This window comes from Erpetoichthys calabaricus, chromosome 10, assembly GCF_900747795.2.
Source record: "Erpetoichthys calabaricus chromosome 10, fErpCal1.3, whole genome shotgun sequence".
NCBI classification, from domain to species: domain Eukaryota; kingdom Metazoa; phylum Chordata; class Cladistia; order Polypteriformes; family Polypteridae; genus Erpetoichthys; species Erpetoichthys calabaricus.
Genome location: NC_041403.2, coordinates 53675153 through 53690155, shown reverse-complemented (window position 1 = coordinate 53690155; position 15003 = coordinate 53675153). Strand labels below are relative to the sequence as shown.

Below are 15003 nucleotides of genomic sequence, written 5' to 3'. Positions count from 1 at the left end.
TCCATACGTTCAAAAGTATCGCACTTTACACAAAATTTATCTGAAAAACACGGACAAAGAAGTTTTCTTGGATTTCTATATGAATCCGAAAGATCACGTTCGCATAAGTAATAAACCAACACGTGACGAATTGTCAGCGATAATAGTTTCAAAAGACAGAGATATCAAAGACAGAGTTGATATTTGTGTTTATCCAAAAGCATAGCACGAATCGTTGCAAGCGGCAGATCCAGGAAATGACTAGTGCATAGGGCACGCACAGGGGTTTGGCAAGCGAAGCGAGCAGGGGGCAGAGCCTCCTAGTTCATACACAAGTAAATATTCACTTAAAGCAGGCCATATTTCAGACCTAGACAGGCCAGTGCTACCAAGACATTTGTTTAAAACATACTCAGTCATTCCAATTTAAATCTACCAATTATCCTGAAATCAACACAGGATAAGATTCCTTTCTCTCATAGGTTTTATGATCAGTGATGTTTAAAATTTTTTTGTAAAATTTCTTACATGGGTTTCCTGCTATCTATATGTCTCTTTTTGAGATGCAATTATTTTGAATTTGATACTAACTTTAGTGTTTAATGCATATTGACATATTTAAAAATGTATTAATGCTTTACTGCAGCACCATGTTGCTTCTCCATGGGTGGTCCTATTTTAAACAACTGCATCAGACCTTTCTACTGTATTTGAATCTTACCCCAGAATCCACTGCAGTGTACTCGCTTGTGACATCATCAAGGTGACCAGGGCATGAATTGGGCTGACTTTATTCAATTTTTCACTGCAGTATACTGGCATCTCCAGCTCTCATGATCAAAACTCCTAGGAGACCTGAATATCATCCCACTTGGAACACCAAGCTGAATATCCTCCGTACCGCTCTCTGTTCCAATGTTCATTAATCACTGTGATTGAAACTCCCCCCTGCCTCATTCGATTAAGAAATTGAGATTATCAGCATTTGTTTCTTTCTATTTCAGGCACTAAAGGCAACAATATAAATATCAACCCGGGCAGTTCTGGGTTCAATTTTAAAACATTCTGTTTTGAAATTCCTGGTTAACAAATGTTTGCTCTTGTTCTGAATTTCAAATTTTTAATAAGGGTTTGGCTCCGATGACAGATGATTCTCACCTTTAGTTTTGACGCGCATATCTCCAGGTTATTTTCATCCCTCTTATTGAATCCTGAGAGTCAGTATAATAGAGTACACATATGTACAGGAATAACCAACTCACTCATACTGAACCAGTTAAAAGCAATTACCATGGAGCCAACCCTGGACAGGAAGACTGTATCAGTCACTCATTTACATTCTCTTACAAAAAGCCAATTTAGAGTCACTAAATAACATGAAGACAACCATGGATAGGATGCCTGTTCAGAGCGGACACTCATCTCTTTAGATTCACCATAAACCCAAAGTGCACATTTTTAGGATGAGAAAAGAAGCGAGAGTATAGAAGAATAATTACAATTAAATGATAACATTTTGGACAAAAACAGTCTTTGCCGACATTTACTAGTCTACTCAACCAGCATGTTCACTTTTGGAAAGAAACAAGGGAACCCAAGTGAGCATTTCCTTGCTAACAGATGTCTTGGCTGCAGTAAAAGTTGAGATTGCTTAACACCACCTCAGCAAAGCTCTTCTATCAGCTCAGAATATATCTGATGCAAAATTGTGTATAGTAAAAATAATTTTGGATGTTAAAAATGATTGTTGTGCTAAGGGAACATTTAGGAAAGGCAGCATTTGCAGCCATTAGGAAGTGTAGGTCAGCCTTAGGGCACATAGTATTGTACATTGTTTGCCCTAATTTTAAACAGGTATCAATGCACCAGTGAGATTTACTAATTTAATTTTCTTTACATATCTGTGGTCATTGGCCATTGCGTGGAGTAAGTTTACTATTTGCATGCTGCCTACTATACACTTCACCAATAAGGGCAGCAGGTTTATTTCTGCACTGCTACAAGGTTTATCTAAAAAAGTGCCATTGGCTTGCCAGAACTTACCATGCATTTGTTGGGCTTTTCTCCTGAGTGAACTCTCATGTGAATCAACAGTTTGTACCGAGCGTTAAAGGGTTTGTAGCGTCGAATGCAGCCGGCCCAGAAGCAGGTGAAATCCTCCCCTTTGCGCTGATCGATGTGCATCTTTTCAATGTGCCGCACAAGCTCATCCTGCTGCTCGTAAGCAGCGTTACAGTCAATCCAGCGGCACACTTGCCTGTCCACAATGCATTCCGTGACAGAGCCTTCCTCCCTGTCACACGGCTGTGCTGGTTGGGATCCAGGCCGGGACAGAGAAATCGGGGCCTGACTCTGAAAGTGAAATAAGGTGCCCTGACTCTGGTTGATGTACTGGTGCAAATGATACGGAGGGGGGAGACCATGGTGATGACGATGATGGTGGTGAAGATGGCGATGGCGATGGTGATGATGAAAGAACTCTTCATTTTGTGAAAACTCATCCAATGGCTCCTGTTTCAGGAAGCCAGCTTTCTGACAGCCTTCTAATACCCCATGGTGAACCATATTGTTCATGAGGAAGCTGAGGCTGTCTGTCTGCTCAAGCTGCTGTGAATGCTGGTTGCCTTGTTGACAGTGCATCTGCAGGTACTGTTCGCAGTTATTCTGCTCTGTCTCCTGCGTCCCTAAAGGTGAGGAGGAAGAGAAGGAGAGCACACACGGTCCAGGGGACGGCAGGCTGCAATCCACTTCTGTCTGGGAACAGGGTGGTGGGGGGCTTGGGGCTTTGCGACTTCCAGGGAGCTGGCTGTTGGTGGCCCTAGAGTGAGAGGAAATGCCAGGGGAATTAGTCCGAAGTCCGTTGACACAAGCTGCCACGAGGGACATCTGCGAAGAGCAGAAGATCGCCGTGATATCGATTCCTTCAGACGAGTTGGCGGCTGGGGCTACAGAGATGCATCGCCTCTTCAGGTTGCCTGAATGTAGCTGCCTTGCTGAATGACGAGAGCTGCCAACGGACAAAGAGCCCTGGGAGGAGCCCAGTTCATTATTAAACGAGTATGATGAAAGAGAGTTTGCAAAGCTATTGTTTGCCAGTTCTATTTCAGGATGTATCAGACTTGCCGAACCCCCACTCATCTCTGTTCCACCACAAATGGAGGCAACCTCCTGGGCAGAAGCGAGCCCTGGTAGAGACTTGTAGCTACACAGACTTTCTTGTTTAATGTGCTGGTGGAGGCCTTCTCCCCCATTTAAACTGCAACTGCTGTTTGTTGTTGTACCACTGGTAGACGTTAAAATGTCCTGAAAGTCAGAAGATCTGCAATGTAAATGAAACAAACAAAAAAAAATATTAGTCTGGTTGTCCGTCGTTGATAGATAAAATGCAGAGCTGATTCATTCCTGCCAGTCCGTCTCAACTAAAGCACAAAGTCTACTTTCAACCTGGCATAACAGTTGAGCACTGTGCTCACCGAGTCTGCCTGTCAGCGTGATCGGCCAACTTTCAATGATGTTGTATTAAAAGCATTTGAAATTAAAAATCCTGAAAAGGAAACTCTTAGTGGTAGCCCCCCTGACCTAATGTGCAGTGTGAAAAAATAATGGGACGCTTTACAAAAGGCAACAACTAACTGAAAAAGAAAATTAGCACTGCTCTTTAGTCATTTGGACTCTTCCAAATACATAAATTACACAATCTTTTGAGCTCTTAAATTGGATGACTTACGGAAAAAAATATTTTTAATGCAATATAGGAAAAAAGCAATCTTAACTAAAATCCATTTCAACCAACATAATGATAAAGTCCAGGTAGAACTGTAAGGACTCCTATTCATGTGATGTGTTCTAAATTTACAAAACTCTACAAAAGCACACCAGTCGCAAACACAAAAGGCTAACGGAAGATGAAGTTATTTAAAAACAAACAAGAACATTTAAACATATATATTTTTATACTTTACATACTTTTCCACAAGCAAAAACTGATCACGGTCCAAAAATTCAGCAGATGTCTCATAGCCTAATAAGCCACTTCTTACAATATATTATTAAAATAAAATCAGCTTTATCATCTGGTGTGCTGGCAAAGATGAGGCTTGTGAGGTTTGGCCTTTGACAATACCTGGCATTATTGTTGGAATCTTCATTGAATGAAAAGGAGTGAGTTCATATTTCCAATGTGTTGCTGTGATCTTTCACATAAAGGTTTCTGTCAGCTGGCTCATTATAGATTTTGTGCAAAGCTCCTGAGAGATCTGAGAAAATGTTTTCTGGTTCATAAAGAAAAACTTCTGTCAGGATCTTTCTAATGCTCCATGCAGCATGACAGCACATAGCAACGTTATAATAAATACCTGATTATACCAGTCACCACGGTCAACATGAAAGAAAGGGAATACTCGGTCAAGTTGACGAGATGATGAGCATGGCCCTTCTCTCCGTAAGTATTTTCAGTGGCTGGCAGGCTTTACAATGTTTCAGACATTTCTGATATGAGTTACTAAAGAAAATTTTGACTTATTTTTAAATATTAACGTGTTGACTCCCAGTAATGAGAATTTTCTGTTCCATACGCCAACTAGGGGTTAACAATAAAACAAAAAAACACATTTTTATTGTGAGTTTTGTTCAATAGCCAAATACATTTAATTAGTATATTAAAAATAACACCCTGATTTTACATCAGGAAAAATGTAACTGTTGTCACAGTCAATGTGTTAAAGAAAATGGGAAGAGAGTGACTCCTCAGCCATCTGCCTGCCTTGTAATATTATTTATTATTATCGCTTTTATTTTATACTATTGTATTAGAGAATGTTAACCTGTAGTTCATCAGCAATAGTAAGGATTTCCAGAAATATAGAACTATTTAGATAAAAACTTGACATTTTCATCAAACATCAAAATGTTGCTCTTCCTCAAAATTTGTTTTTGATAAACTACAAGCTCTATTCTTTTTAGATATACCGAAGTAAGAGTAGCGGCATGGTGCCACAATAGTTAGCAAAGTCACATCATCCTGGGTTCAAATCCTCTGCCTGAATATTGTCTATGAGGGGTCTGCGCATCACCAAAGAGACGTGTGGATGTGTGTGTGTCTGAGTTTGAGTGGGCCCTGCATTGCTTCTTACTGCCATGTACCCACTGCTGTTGGGATTGTCTCAGACCCTCTGTAACCTTAAACTGGACTAATTGGGCTTATAAATGAGATGGGATATTCTAAGAGTATGTGTACGGGCTAACATAAAAAGTAGTTGTTTAAATGAAAAATGGAGAATGGTAGTGCCAGTCTGCAACTGTAAAAGGGTGAGAAAACATTCACATTAACTCAATGGTTAAAAACATAAAGAATAACAGAAATGCTGGGTTTCGGCTATGAAGGCTTTTTCAGATATAGTGTCTGTTTTCAACTTTCCTTTTCCATTTTTAGCGTGGAATTAATTTTCTCTATCCATTAATTTTCCTGACCCCTTTCTCTTTCTTTTTTATATCTCAAGGAGCTGGCAGTTATCCCACCAACACTGAGCCTGAGGCAGAAGCCAATCCCACTGTCTCATGAGGAAGATGCAAATATGTACACATAACTGAAATGTGAAAGGGAACAAGTACACAGAGAAAAAGTGACACAGACACAGGAAGATACAAGGCAAGAAAGAACAGTGGACAGAACATCATTTAGTCAATATCTCTAGCTGTGGTCTAGCTGTCTCATTACTCATTAGTCAATATGTGATATATTATTTACATTTATTTATATTATTTACGCTTACTTACTAAATTGCAAACATTCTGGAAAGAAATATTAAACGAGTCAAGCATAACTTGGTTTTGCACAAAAAAAGTCAGCATATTATCCATGTATATACTAAGCAATTGTTAAAAAGAGCACCAAAAACCATTCTTTGTCTCAGAAGGCTAAACCCTATGTTAGTGCTTGCATTTTTTGAGAGCTTGTAGGAGGTAAACAATTACGTTTACATATTTTTTCAGCAGAAGGGTGCAAAATACCTTGTGTCCAGGTTCAAAGAGGCAGCAAGCTGCAGGCTCGGAGGTGTCCTGTCACACGGCGGTGAAGCGCAGTCACCTGTCAAGTGGCTTCCTGAATGGACTGCAAGGCTCTGTCTGCACCTTGTCAAGGAGCCGTCACTTATCAGCAATTCCAGCACATCTTTTTTCCCAGGCAGAGAGCCGTACAGGTTGCAGCCACCATTTGCTGTAACAAATTATGAAATAAAAGTTGCAGTTTCTTGCTTCCAAAACAATTTTACAGACACTTTCATGGGAATATTGCACCAATTAATACAGCCTGTAGAAAGAGATAATCGTAAACAAAGCACGATGAAGCATTAATGTACATCTTCCAACAAATTTTGAAAGTTGTAATGGTGAACAGACAATGGACAATTAGTGGATACAATAGGCTAAAATTGACATTTTACTAAAAATGTTTTATGAGTAGTGGTGATGCAGCTATTTATAAAGATAAGCATGTATTTCTGGATTTGCATCGTGCACAATCAGTTGTAAAATCTTTGTGCCATCAGGGCAAACTGGTCTGTCATGAAGGATCTAGGATGGTCCAAGTTGTATCCATCTGTTAATCAACAGTTTCTAAGAGCAAAGCACATGAAAATGGGAGTCAGTGCCCACCTCTACCATCTCAACAAGCCATTCAGAACAAAAACATTGGCCCTGCTGGCAGACATAGCCATCCACAAAATTTAACTAGACTTTTTGTAAACATTTTCTTACATTCTATTGATATTAACATCAATTCAAAATCCAAAGAGCTTTCTCATTACTCCTATTCTTTCACGTTTATGTTATCATTCCATTTAATAGCAGTTCTGCAAACCAAAACTGAAGTCTACTATCAGGTTTCTTAATCTTCAGTCTTCTCCAAAAAAAAGAAAATCTCCTACACCCTCCAATCCTACCATCTTTCAGATTTTATTTTCTCATATCTCACTTTGCTTTGCCAAGCCATATGTTTTACATCTTTTTGTTAAATAGAATCCATTTTTGTCATGTTTATAGTTTCCAAATCTCTTTCACTTCCTTTCAGACTTACAATGTTTTGTACAGAAGCTTATTTCCACCACTCAAAAAAAAAAGTTATTGTATTATTTCAAATAGACATTGCCTGCTGCTGTGTTATCACAATGCACTTGTGCTACTCGGTCATCCAGTGACAGTTACTGACAGAGATTAAACACGCATATAGCCTGCAATCAAGTGATAGGAACTGAGCAAAAGTTACAGGTATACATTTAGATTTTAATCATGTTAAGGTTTAGCAAGTTTAGTACAGATGTTTTAACATTTAGACAGAATGGTCATGCAGAGCTGTCATTCCTGCCTCACAATGTCATGGGATTTGGTTGGTATCAGATACTTTATAGTTCTCTGATACTGGGTACAAGCAGCACACTCTTTTGTGCTTGGGTGTGCCATTGTGCTCTGCAAGACACTGGTGTACCATCCGCCATGTTTGCTTTGTGCCTTACACTCAGTGCTGCTGCAATAATCACTGGCTCCCTATGGCCCTAAAGTGGGCAGATTAGACTCCTCAGCCCATGCAGAATTAAATCTAAAACTTTGTAACTTTTGATCACTTCTTGTCACCTGATCTTCTGCAAAGTAATTCAATAGTTTTAAGAAATAACTCAGTTCTTTTTTTGGAATGGAATATGCTTGCATTATTCTCCTATACTTTTGAATAATAAACAACTTTTTGTCTTTTTTCTTGGATTTTCCTATCATCACCATTTTCTTTTAAAGTGAAGATTCATACTGAGTAGTTGAAACAGCCCTGAACTTTTACTGCGTTTCTCAACTTTTCTCATTAAACAATCACCACGTGTTTCTCTCACTGACTATTGCCACTCTTTTATACTTTAAACTTTTCTTCATAAAGGTTTCCAGGCTATCTTGTTTTCGAATATCAAACCTAAACATACATAGGGCTGTCATATTGACAAGTCAAATCAAAAAGATTTGGAGAAGATAAATAAAGATAACTGCTTGTTCATTTAGGGTAACCATACAAGGGGATGCAGGTTCAGGTGGGCAAACGAGTTTCTCATTAGAGTGTTCCTAACATTTGAAACAACAAATGACAAACAGATGCCATGACACATCCCTTAAATTTTTGGTGAATCCTAAAGCTTTCCATTTCTCTAATTCACTAAGGAGCACATCCTCGTTCCATCATTATTCTATTTTGCTTGCTGTGGAAACATGTTTGGCACAACCACATAGTTTAAAAAAACTAAAGGATAAGTTTGGCATTATTCAAGCCAAAGTGTTTTCTTCACAATCGTGGTGTAAAATAATTTGCCACATGATATTGCATTCTATCATAAAGTATATATTAAAAAATTTAAAAAAACAGTTTGTGTTTTTTGTTTTATAAAAGATATTGTAGGTATCGAGGTCCCATTGTGAAAAAAGCCTTCAAACTTACCAAATGCTGCACATCCATTTTGAAGCAACAAAGGTTTCAGTTTAAGAAAACAAGCCATGTTTCCGAGGTATGTTTGCGACAACAAACAAAAACTGGAAATCATACAGTTTATCAGAGATTCTTAGTATGATTTTCTCGAGGTAAACTTATTGTTTTTTTGATCGCTTCTCTACTCGCAGCGGGCACCAGGTGCTTGTTGAGATAGGCGCCAGCTGTCTCATGACCCTGACCTGGATAAGCGGTTTAAGAAGATGGATGGATTGGTGGATGGATGAGCAATGTCCTCTGATTGTAGGTTATGCACTTGCCCAATATTCTTTCTCACCAAATGATAAGTGCGACATTTTGCAGTCATTGTTGTCTACACAACAGAGACAGCAAATCACATCTGGGTATCAAAAATTCAGTGTCAATAATGGTGCTTGATGATAGCTTTTCAAAGTGAATCCACACTCCTGGCCCTGAAGGGTCCTGCAGAGGAAAATGAGCAGTGAAGTAAAGTGCACATGGTTAAATGTCACAACAACATTTAGCTTTTTTCCTTTTGTGGTACCTGGCGGGGGTTCATGCCCGGCCGGGATTCCCAGGAGGAGCAGAGGAGGGCTTATGCCTCCTCCAGAACATGAGGGGGCATCCTCCCTGGTTGCTTTGGGGACGACCACGGGTACAGAGCTTGGACGTTCAACCCTGTAGGGGCCCGTGGTCACCGCCAGGGGGCGCCCCGATGCCTTGGGAGCCCTGGACCTCAGTACTTCCCCCACACACAGAAGTGCTAGGGGGAAGAGTATTGGGGACACCCGGAGGACTTCTGGATACGCCGACAGAGCTTCCGCCACACAGGGGTGTGACTACAGAAGCCCTCAGGATACACCTGGAGTCCTTCCGGGGTCAATAAAAGGGGCCGCCTCCCTCCTGTCAAGGGCAAGAGTCGGGTGGAAGAGGACGGAGCTTGGTGGAGAGGAGTGGAGGCGGACCAGAGACTGTAAAGGCATTGTGAGTGTGGCCAAGGACTTAAGGGGTGATTGGTGCTGAGGCACTGGGATTGTGCACTTGAACTCTAAATATAATGTACAATAAACGTGTGTGTGGTGAAACCAACATGTCTACCTGTCTGTGTCCGGGCTGTTCCCCACACTTTTTTAAAGCAAAACATGGATAAAACTGTTCTGCAATATGTGTGTAATCACAAGGCGCAGATCAATACTCAGTAACTTTTTTGGCTTGAAAAATTGAGGTATTCTATAAGTTTTATGGCTTTTTTGCTTTGTGCACCCCCACCCCCACCCCATCCAACCAGATTTGGCAAAGATTTCTATCTCCGGTTTTCAAAGGATCTCAATGTTTTAGGATCCCCTGATACCGAAAATATTGATATCTCAGTGATGGGTGTGTGTCTATCTGTATGTGTGTGTGTAACAGTTACTTGAGGATGGTCTAGAGCAAAAATGGCAGGAAGAAAAAATACCAAACTCCAAACTTAAGCCTGTTATGAGATGATAGTAGTGCTGATTAGTTTTTGAGTCAAATAGTGGAAGAGAAGGAGGCACTCTAGAGGAACCCTCTAAGATCGTAATTCTGCAATTAATTATGAATTCTTCTCATCAACTACTACTGCAATGATCTATTTTATGATCAGAAAGATTGGCATCAGAGTGGAAAATAATTACTGAAATGTTATAGAATAGTTGAGGTAACTTGGTTCCTAGGCCGCAAATCCTACTGATGCTCACGTTCGAATTTTTTAACAATGGGCCCCTGATACCTATAATCTCTATTATAAAATACAAGAATAGGTTAGTTATTTTTTCTAATTTATACTGCATGCTTCACTTTAGAATGCAATTTCATGTGGCAAATTCATATATACCCTGAGAGTGAAGAAATAATTTCAACTTAAAAAATATAGAACTGGTCCTTTAATAATATGTATACATTCAGAACCAGGCAGGGAAATCTAGTGGCTAAGATGGTGACTTCTGCATTACAAGGATTTCATTTCTCTGGTGTGACCCTGAGTGCTTCAGCCAAATGTTAGGCTGAATGGCCTGCTCTCATCAAAACTTTTCATATGCTTATGAGTGCATCTGTTAAGGCACTTCTTCCCTATTTGTCAAAAATACAGAAAAATATAACGGTGGTGCAGTGGTCAGTATGACTGCATCACAGCTCCAGGGACTGCTTTCAATTCCTAACCTGTTCACCAACTGTGTTGAGTTTGCATGTTTTTTTCCCAGTAGCTGTACTGGTTTTTGTCTAAGAAATTCAGTTTCCTTCCACATGTCAAATACAAGCATATTAGGTTTATATCTGACACTCTAAACTGGACTAGCATCAGAGAGTTTGAGCGTGTGTTACATGGATCCGTTTCTCTTGAAAAGCTCATGTGGATAAATATAGCAGTAAGAATAAGTTCTGTCACTCTGTCGAGGCTGAAAAAATATCAATGTTCACAGTTAATGGGTTATGCAGATGAAAACACAGCTGAAATTGGAAAATGAACATCATTCATTACAGTACGTTCAGCAATGAAATGAGAAAAGGGCTACAATACAGTAAAGAGTTTTACTATTACATTAGAGAAATATTGAAAATTACAGCTTACAGCAGTGAATTAAGTTTATTAGGCCACAACATACAGTACGTACAGCCACTGCATTCTCACTTTGCCAGCCACAGAGGAACGTTTCTTTTATATCTGCTTTATATTCATTGTTCGTTTCCCATACTGGCATGGGTACTATATGAAACTACTCTTTTTCCAAACATAAAAGGAAAAATGGCTGGAATGAAACCCTCCAAAAAATCTCTGAAATGAAAAGTGATATCTCTGCTATACTTGAGGTAAAATATACCATATGTGACTTCCAACTCGCTGTAACTCAATTTTATATAATTCAATTTATTTTAATGATGTTATTGATAATGGCATCACACTGATGGTCTTATTAATTCAAAACCTGAAAACAATTCTTAACCAATATTACAAAACATCTCAGCTGTTACAAAGTTTTACAGGCATTCAGCCCTGCACTTCTCAATAATGTGGTCTTAAAGCAGGACATTTTTATGGCTTATTTTCTCCACAGTTAAACCAGTCAAATGATGGTTGCCATTGGCTGGGATGTGGACTGCCTGGAGCAAGAATAGAAGGCACATTAGAGTTCCTACCAAAAGAGACAGACAGTGTCTCCATGTTCTGAAAGGGGACATCCAATCTGAAGGCAGTTTAATTAGCAAGGAGATAGTGGGACACCTATGACAAGGGGATAGTGGGACATGGCTAACACTGCCAGCAGAAATCAATCACGGGGCCAACATTGACCCCCATGTAACTTGGTGTTACAAAAATTACATCACAGACTACACTGCGGTCTCAATTTACATTTATTTATTTGACCAACACCAGCAGCTTACAAGATTTATGATACAATCAGTTAATTTTTTTTTGTTTTTTCCAATTGGAGCTCAGGCAGGCGAAGTGATTCACTTAGGGTCACACAGCATCAGTGGCAGGATTTGAACCCACAGCTTCAGGGGTTGAAGCCCAAAGCCTTAACCACTGCCCCACAGTGTTTTCAAAACGATCTAGAAGAAACTGTAGCAAAATAGCATTGTCTTAGATTTGCTATCACATCTTGATAAACATCTTGGGTCAAAAACAATGGGCTTTTGGTGTGGATGGAATTCTTATAGCATCAACCCTGCATCAAAGGAAAATTCTAGGTATTTGGTGATTTCTACTTTTAATTCAATTCAATTATTTTCTGTTGTATTCTTCACTAACTACAGGCTCAGAGCACTTGTACACGTTTTCAGCTATATTTTTCCCACGTGAACGCACACAAATTAGCCTGAACACACAGCACACAATGTCATTTTAGTTTGATTAACATAACAAATCTTAGATCATGAATCAATAACTCTTTCACCAGATATGAGCAATCAACAATGGGGAAAAAGTCACCAAAAACTACAGTTAACAACATTATTAGAGAAGCTAAACCTCTGGGGTGTAATGATAATTAAAGTCGCAGTCAAAGTTTACCAAAATCACATTTTTATTAACCAGTGACATAGCACAGAATTTCTGGGCCCTCTGTAATAACAGAGGTGGAATAAACTTCCTGAAAAAGGAATTTATAATAGAACATTGATTAAAGATTCCCATATTTAGCATTTTCACATATTTAACATTTTTTGGATGCTGTTGTTAACACAAAAAAAGTTCTTGACTAAAGATGTGCGAGTCTTTAAAGGCCACATTCAAACAGTAGCAAAAAGTGACTCTGTCTCCATTTTGTCGATGCTGATTTTTGCCTTATTTCTTTTCTTTTTTTTGACTGATCACAATCTGTCTACTCTGAAGGTGCCCTGCAAGCACAAAATTGATAAAAAAAAATTTTCAGACAGATGCAAACTGAAAGATGCTGGTTGCTGCTCTACTTCACATCATTTCAGTGCAGCACGCGTGTGAATTTGTCAGCTCGTGGTGGCAAGGAAGAGAATCAAGAAACAAAGATCAGAGCTGTTGGTTTGAGTACATTTATCCCTGGCAGTGTTGTATACACAGAAACAACAGGCCCAAAGGACAGAAGACAGGACTGGTGGGAACGCAATGTGGAAGGTTTGGATAATCATACATCTCTAAAATAATCAGATCTCTGCCACATATGAGTGACAAAAATAGGAGTGGGCCTGAGGTGTGAGTAGTACTGTTTTTGGTTTCAAATCAAACTCAAGGTTGGATGTGGTGGTTTATAAGAGTTGATCTCAATAACACGATTGTGTTAATGAAATTGGAAATAACAATGACAATAACAACTTAACAGATTAAACATACCAAATCGGAACACTTCAAACCGGATGATAACTATTACTCCTAAGACAATTGCAGCGAAAACATACAGAAAAAACCCTGAACATAGCGAACCCAGCCCTGTTCTAACGGGATCTTAAGACGTCCTTGAAAATTACCGGCATTTAACACCCTTTTTCCTGTTGGCACCTAGATAACGCTACAAAGGTATTCTCCTGTATTTCAATCTCATTTGTCACTCTGCTGAAGTCAAATGTTTAGTGACTAAAATAAACCTGCGCTGTGCCTGACGAATTTGTAGCAGTGTGGAGAAAAACTGCTGTGGTGTTAATATTTAATAATGAAACATTTAGAGACCCCCAATGTTATAATTTACTTTTTTTTGTTCAAATACTGCATAACCTTATTTCTACCTGGGTCAGGTGCTATCAGATTGCTCAGGATGCCTTTATAAATAAGCTTGTGGTCGTCTACAATGAGAAGAGGTGGACAAGGGGACAAGCAGAAGAAGCCTTTTCTGTCACACTTGCCTCGATGCTTGATTCACCTGACGTACAGTAATCTGCTCCATTTATGATGCTGGCAGCATTTCGCCAACTCCATCTTCTACTGATGCTTTAAGCATTGATGTTACCTTCGTCAGTTTGGCAATGGCCCTTTGTACAAGTTGCTTGATTTGGGCAGCACTTAGTTATTTTCTTTTTCTTAACTTAATGGATTTAGCCTCACTAAAACCCTAACCCTAAGCCTAACCCAAATTCGGTTCCACCTAAACAGAGCTGAAGAGAGCCAGCACCAACCCAGACAGCAATGCCCACTAGGCAGGAATCATTCCTAGAAGGGAGGCACTTGTCATCCATCAACCTAATATGCACATCTTTGAGATGTATGAGAAAAATGAGGAATGTACAAAAAAATCAAATGAACCCGGGGAGAACATGCAAATGGCACATACTGATATGGGACTGGGACACAATTCACTGGGGCAGTGAATGAGGCAGCAGCACAAACCACTGTACCAAAGCAAATGAATACATTATACAAAAAAAAAAACAGATATGCTGGTAGTCCAACAAATTAAAGCAACACTTATCAAATGGAAATACATTGACATTTTTTTCATTGACCTAACAGTAGGATTAGCACTACGTCAGGAATGCAAACTGTAAATCACTGGGGTAAACGTTAACAAGATTCAGGCTTTTGTCTCAATAAGCAGAAATATTTCACTGGTCACATGATTTAAACTTCCCTAAAATGAATCACAGAATGTGTTTACTTGTGTTTAGTTCATTGCAATAAAACTGCTTTTCCAGGCATGTTTCTCTTTCTTATTAACTTTTTGCAGTATATCTTCCCAGCGGACTGTTAATGTTTCCTTTCAGATAAGCCCTAACATCAACATACTCAATCCCTGACACAACCGCCCAGGCCAAGTTTAAGACCAAACAGATTTTAATCAGTCAAACAGCCCCAGGGACATTACTGAGGGTTCTCATACTTCAGTTTAATTTTGCAAATGCAGCATTACATGAGTAGGCAGGCGGCTGGGCAGGGCAAATTAATTTTATCAAAAAAATATTTATTGGATAACCCTGACAACGTAAGACTTACATTTATTCACATATACTGACTGAACAGAACATGACAGAAGAACATTTCATTTGTCCTTTTCAAAGATGATACCAGAGCTGAGCCACCATTAATAAGTCTTTCTCATATATATATATACCAAACCTTT

General features: G+C 39.3%; 1 protein-coding gene across 2 annotated transcripts in view; it reads right to left on the bottom strand.

Moving 5' to 3' along the window:
* Window positions 1–15003, bottom strand: part of LOC114658379 (zinc finger protein GLIS1) — a 399488-nt gene that overhangs the window by 234408 nt on the left and 150077 nt on the right. For both annotated transcript variants that reach the window (XM_051932942.1, XM_051932943.1), the window contains exons 2-3: window positions 5989–6193; window positions 2023–3298 (exon numbers count right to left, since the gene is read on the bottom strand). In XM_051932942.1, coding sequence (XP_051788902.1) covers window positions 2023–3298; window positions 5989–6193 — 1481 coding nt within the window. The remainder of the gene's footprint in view (window positions 1–2022; window positions 3299–5988; window positions 6194–15003) is intronic.